Here is a 5,799-nt window from a genome sequence, read left to right as displayed (position 1 = left end):
GTACAGCGAGAATTGAACTTCAGTGTTTGACACTTGGGACTCGGTGAGCCAAAGTGAGACTTACACTTCTGTGTTCAACACCCAGGACTCCTGAGCCATGAAGATTGAATAACATTGACATGTACATAAAGGCAGGCAGTGTAGTATCAGTCCATTACTTCTTTTCCCTTGCTCTTGTCACTTGAGAGGTATTGTCTGATGGCTGTTGAGTTGATTTACTCCGGGTTGTCCTCACTGATGGCTCAATCGCCAGTTTTTTTCCCCACATGTTTTTTGGCACCAGAGACATGTGCCCTCCTTCCATTCCAACATCCTCCTCAAATTGCCAGTGACTCTGTCAGTCAACCCAGCCAGGAGGTCACCCGTTCGTGATGTCAGCAGTGCACCAGTTTTCACTGGCTTGACTGGGCGAGGCTTTGGAATTGCATGTGGGACTGCTGTCCCTTCATGTGCTGTTGAAGGACCTGGCTCTCTTCTGGGTCTCTTTTGCAGGGATCTACCATCAGCTGCATCATCATCAACATCATCCTCCATGTGATGAGAGTCACTCTTGGGATTACTCCCAGGATTGCTCTCGGTGTTGGTTGACGAATTCCAAGGCCTTCGGATCATCTGCTTTCTGACTTTACAGGTCCGATGAGAAGGCGAATTCCTGGACACAACCGATGCTACCATGTCTCCATCTTTGTTCTTCCATGCTTTGAACGGGAATGTTGGTCCTTCGCCTTTCTCCTGCTGAGCATGCCAGAAATTGAGTAAGGCCATAGTGTCCCAATTTTGCAACTTGGAAGGCTCCTTCAAGTCCACATCCACTGGAACATACTTCCTTGCCACAAAGTCATTGTGACTTTGTATGATGGTGCTCCATGGCACGACTGCCTTGTCACTCCCGGAACAGATCCCTGTGTCCATGCATTCAACAAATTCTCAGGTGTTGCAATGATAGACTCACAATAGTGTGATGTAAGAAATGCCCTCACTATGGCCTTCTTCTCCTTGAGTTTCATTTTGGTGATGTCCAGAAGCAATGGCATCCCATCTCCATCGGTTTCCAGTTTGAAAGCAGGCTTTCTGATTCTTTTTCAACCTCCCTTCATCTGTCATCCTCCATCCCATGCCCCAGCACCTATCATCACGATGATCAACAAATTCCTTCTAGTAGCCAGAGTAAAAACACTCACCAAACTGTTCCTGCGTGTACTCCTGCCAAACCGGCTTGATGTCCTCCCAGTTCTTCATCTTCATGAAGCTGTCCCCATCTCCTAATGCCTCATTATCATCATGCCTGCATGACATAAATTGAGATCAAAGATCTGCAATGGCCAACACATTTCACTTACATCCTGAACAGCACCTCCCCCTGTTCATTCTTCCAAGCCAACATCACAAACACTCTCATCCTGCATTGCCTCCACATCTCCTTCGAAAAGTGCTCCATATATGCAGGTCCCTTCTTACGAGCGACTTGTGCCTGTATCTCAGGAGGAGGAAAGTTGTTGGACCATTCTTTGGCTGTTTCCTTTGCCTTCTCCAACTTGTCATCAGACAATTCAGCCATGACTCTCTTCACAGCTGCCTGATAATGCTTGAACATACCAGGACCTCCTGGCTTTGCCCCAGACTCATCCTCAATCCTCTTTAGCACCTCTTCCCAGTTCCACTGGTAGATCACCATCCTAGGGGTCCATTTCCTCCCATACTTTATCATGTCCTTCCTTTCCTTCTTTTTCCTGTTGTTGAACAACCAAGTCTTGTATATCTGAGCATTGATGGAAGAATAAGATATTAAAATTTTAGTTTTTCAACACAGTGAGGATGAATCACCTGCTTCCTCTTCTTCCATTGTGCTTGGTTGACCTTAGGAGCAAATAACCTGGCAGCCCTAGCTATGGCAGTGAAAACTGCTCACCTCTCTTTCCATTTTGCTGAAGTCCACTCAGGAAAGTAGTTCTTCAACTCCGAAATTTCATTTTCTGTGAGCTTCTGTGTCTGTGGTTGACATGCCCTATGTCTTCCAGAAGTCAACTGAGTGGAGTGACCTGATCTTGCCATGGTGAATGAGATTGCAGAATGGGCTGAGGATAAGCAAGGTGTAAGTAATAATGGTGACAAGTCAAACTTTGAGCAAAGCCTAACAGTTGGTTAATCAACCCATATTGGATGCAATGCCATTAGTGGAAATGAATTTGTAATGATGCATCAAGACTGCATAACATCATATTGCAACAACAATTCATTTGACCTTCCTGAGCTAATGCTTTGCTTGCAACATCAGAAAATAAGATGAAGATAGGTAGATGCACCCCACTGCAAAAATCCCACAGGGTAGAAGCAAGGGGCAGCAAGGGTAGGAAAACTTGGGTCAAGGTCCCACTTGTGAGCACAAAACAACATGCCTACAGGTCCATGCCTGACTCTCCCCCAGAATCACCAACACTTCAGCCTGTTGAGGCACCACCTCCTTGGGAAGACTTTCCTGACAATGCTTATGAGCATGACCAAGGCTCATTTGAGCCTTTGCAACTCCCAAAAACCATGGCAAGTTCATGTAAAATGTTGGATTGTCATTCAAATGATAGCTAAGCATAAAAAATGCAAAGTCAGAATGACTACCTCAGGCAATGGCTGCCAAGGCAGGAATCATATCTGCATCACCTCCTGGATTGAGAAGCTCCACCAGAAGATAGGAGATGCATCATCTGCAACCAGGATGGGGTCTACAAATGTCAAGATTGTCTTGGGGAGCCACTATATTGCACTGGCTGTTGCAGGAGTCAACATCATTGCAATCCTTTCCACTGGATCAGTCAATGGAATGGTCAATTCTTTGAGCAGAGTTGTCTCACCCATGTTGGACTTGTCATACACCTCAGTCATGATGGCAAACAATGTCCAGTCCTCACAGATAGGTGGGATTTGTTCGAAGAAGACGAGCATGAAGACCAGCTTGAGCCTGACGATCAACCATCTGTGTCGGGACCCGAGTTCCAGCCAAAGGAAAACACCATGGTCATCATTGACAAGTCTGGAGTTCATTGTCTCAAGGTTCAATGCTGTGATTGTCCAAATGCCATGAGTCCAGACATTCAAATGTTTTGACATGGATTTTTCCCCACATCATTTAACAAGCCAAAGACTTTGTTCACCTTCAGGGTGCTCAATGATTTTCTATTGGACAACCTTGAATGCGGCACCTCAGCAATAAACTATTACAGCAAGCTCTGGTGAATGACCTCAAGCATGTTTCCACATCTTGTTCCAGTAATGCCAAATCTCCAACATCTAAAGGACATTATATTGACACAGCATGCAGCAAGGACCGATACAGAGAGCTCATGAGAGTTGCTCAACAGTGGAGGCAGTTGAAGGCCATGAAATGGCATGGATTTGGCCATCATTCTGACAACCCGAATGTAGGAGATCTCACATTGTTTTGCCCCACATGTCCTCAGCCTGGGATTAATGTATCCTTGTCAGGGGATGAATCACTTGATGAGTGAGTCTAGTTCGATACAAAAGTCACCTCAGCTATAATAACAACTCCAAGCTGGAAATACACCTGGTCATTTGTTATGGATGGAAATTTCAAAGCAGAACACCTGCATCCCATCAAGCCATTTGATGAAGTGTGGCTTTCTGATGGGTTGGGATTCATGGTGGGAAAGGACAGGTATAAAACCCATCTTGCGGAGGCTGCTGACACATTGGAAAAATCGAGCTACAACAATCACCGGGCAGTGAATCAAGCAAATGTGGCTTGGCACAAGCTGGAGTCCATGGGAATTGGGGGAGTTGCCTGTGCCTGACATGGTTGCTTTGTCCCTCACTTGATGGTAGATTTTCAGAAAGGCAAAAGGCAAGCCAACCATGCCATTCTACATTAATGAGTTAATGGTGCATCATTTGCAGACAAATGAACATGGATTATGCCCTTTGTGAGGCTGCCCAGCACAACATGGAAGGCATAACCAGGGCTGTCACCTTCTATGACATCAACTGTCAATACAACAAGCACTTTCGGGTTCGGGTGGATCAAAGCCAATTTCTCAAAATGGTTCCAGAATTGACCATCATTCCTGGAATCAGGTTGTGGCATGTCCACAGACATCAGGACAGCTGCTATGTCCGATATGCATTGAATTTTATTGAAGGCATTGGTTGGATTGATGATGAGATCATGGAGACCCTATGGTTGCGTCTCAACCTGATTTCCCCTGCTGCTCGGGGAATGTCATCCCCACATTGAAAGGAATGTTTTGATTATCAGATGAATGATTCCAATTTCTGCAAGATGATCCACATGAAAAGGACTCTTTGCCGTAAATACAAGCAGGCAAGGAATGGTATCACCGAAAGTGAAAAGGCTTTCAACAGACTTGATGAAGCAGTGCCCGCAGCTTCAAAGAAAGAATGGTTAGCCAGCGAGAGGATCGCTCAGTCCAGCAGAATAAATGATCCTGTGGTGATGGATGTATATGAGATTAATATCAAGAAGGGTAAGTTGACTTTGGCTACATCGAAGTCAGAATTAATTGTTGCACTCAGCACTGAGCAAAAAGAAGATTGAGCTTAGACTGCTAGAGGAGGGTAATGCCCATAATGCAGCACCTGCTTGCAGATCAGTGGCAATTGAAGAGGCTCAAATTGCATTGGTCATCGAGCTCTGAAGAATTGGAAGAAGAACTACAGAGACACAGAGATTAGACATTGCCCGGCAATGCAATCGTCTCCAAGGCCAGATAGATGGATTCACTTGGTCTGCTCTTATGCATCTGGGAGAGGGATTTGATGTAGATGACGATCCTGATGACTTGAACGTAGATGTTCTCGATGTTAAGAACCATGCTCAAGGGAGAGAGAGACTGACTCAGAGGGGCTTGACCTCAGCTTGTATGCTGTGCCCCTTACCCAAGTATGTGCCCTTCATTTCAGAGGAAGTCCAAGGATGGTCTGACAAAGTCCAGAGGACTTCCGGAGGAGTGCAGGAGAGTTCTGGAGGAATGTAGGAAGTGCTCAGGAGAGTTCCCACTGCAAGGTAACACTTCTACAGGAAAACAGGATGGAAGGATAGGAGGTCCAGAGGTCCAGAGTATGGAGGACAGGAGGTCCAGAGGTACAGAGGGTGGAACGTCTGAAGGACAGGACACCTGGAGGTATGAGGGACAGGACGCCCAGAGGTATGAGGGACAGGAGGTCCGGAGGTCCAGAAGGAATAGGGGCTACATTGGATGAGGTCTGATACAGAAGCAAACAGAGGTAGACTACCCTAAGGTAGAGTCAGAGGGACAGGAAGTGGACCTAAGTCTGGAAAGAGGGCAAGTGCCGGAAAGGCAAGACTCTAGCCTAGGGAAGCAATCCCTAGACCTGGGACAGAGACATAGGGGACAAATCCGAAGGTCCAGAATTCTGGCCTAGGGAATCCTTCCCTAGGCCTTATGGAAAAGGATGAGACTCAGATGGACTGAAGTCCAGAAGATGATTGGCAAGTAGAACAGGATCTAAGATGAGAGAGCAGGAACTAAGATGATATTCAGACTGAGGACTCTACTGTAGTTGTACAGGGGTTATATACTAAAGGCTATCTGAGAGGATCAGTAAGCAAAGGAGTAAGGCTATGTACGAGCATGTGGAAACACATTGGTAAGTAAGACAGCACATAAGTAAATGAACTTGGAGATGAAACTAGTACAAGGATCAATCAGCAAGACAGAAACAGAGATAACCGAGAACTGGAAAGGCAGAGATGCCTAAATGGGGATAGGCGCAGGATCTCAGATGGAGGGTGGGAATGGTCTGGAG

The 5,799-nt window shown here is 46.0% G+C and overlaps 4 protein-coding genes across 4 annotated transcripts; 2 read left to right on the top strand and 2 right to left on the bottom strand.

Moving 5' to 3' along the window:
• Positions 1–556: 556 nt before the first annotated feature.
• On the bottom strand, positions 557–1,007 carry BJ212DRAFT_1491024 (uncharacterized protein; the record flags this gene model as incomplete). The annotated part of the gene is made up of 3 exons (XM_041341483.1): positions 557–619; positions 673–902; positions 953–1,007. The coding sequence occupies 3 exons, from the start codon at positions 1,005–1,007 to the stop codon at positions 557–559; spliced, it is 348 nt and encodes a 115-aa protein (XP_041184800.1).
• A 93-nt stretch (positions 1,008–1,100) lies between these two features.
• BJ212DRAFT_1491023 (uncharacterized protein) lies at positions 1,101–2,052 on the bottom strand (the record flags this gene model as incomplete). The annotated part of the gene is made up of 5 exons (XM_041341482.1): positions 1,101–1,126; positions 1,182–1,285; positions 1,341–1,759; positions 1,825–1,882; positions 1,910–2,052. The coding sequence occupies 5 exons, from the start codon at positions 2,050–2,052 to the stop codon at positions 1,101–1,103; spliced, it is 750 nt and encodes a 249-aa protein (XP_041184799.1).
• A 666-nt stretch (positions 2,053–2,718) lies between these two features.
• Positions 2,719–2,895, top strand: BJ212DRAFT_1223396 (uncharacterized protein; the record flags this gene model as incomplete). The annotated part of the gene is made up of 1 exon (XM_041329420.1): positions 2,719–2,895. A coding segment is annotated over one exon (177 nt), but the record flags the coding sequence as incomplete, so codon positions are not given.
• A 1,372-nt stretch (positions 2,896–4,267) lies between these two features.
• On the top strand, positions 4,268–4,495 carry BJ212DRAFT_1220231 (uncharacterized protein; the record flags this gene model as incomplete). Its single annotated transcript, XM_041329369.1, has 1 exon — positions 4,268–4,495. A coding segment is annotated over one exon (228 nt), but the record flags the coding sequence as incomplete, so codon positions are not given.
• Between the last annotated feature and the right edge of the window lie 1,304 nt (positions 4,496–5,799).

This window comes from Suillus subaureus (assembly GCF_016647635.1).
Source record: "Suillus subaureus strain MN1 chromosome Unknown BJ212scaffold_606, whole genome shotgun sequence".
Classification (NCBI taxonomy): Eukaryota; Fungi; Basidiomycota; class Agaricomycetes; order Boletales; family Suillaceae; genus Suillus; species Suillus subaureus.
Note: the sequence above shows the minus strand (reverse complement) of the source record. Positions and strands in the feature narration are given on the sequence as shown.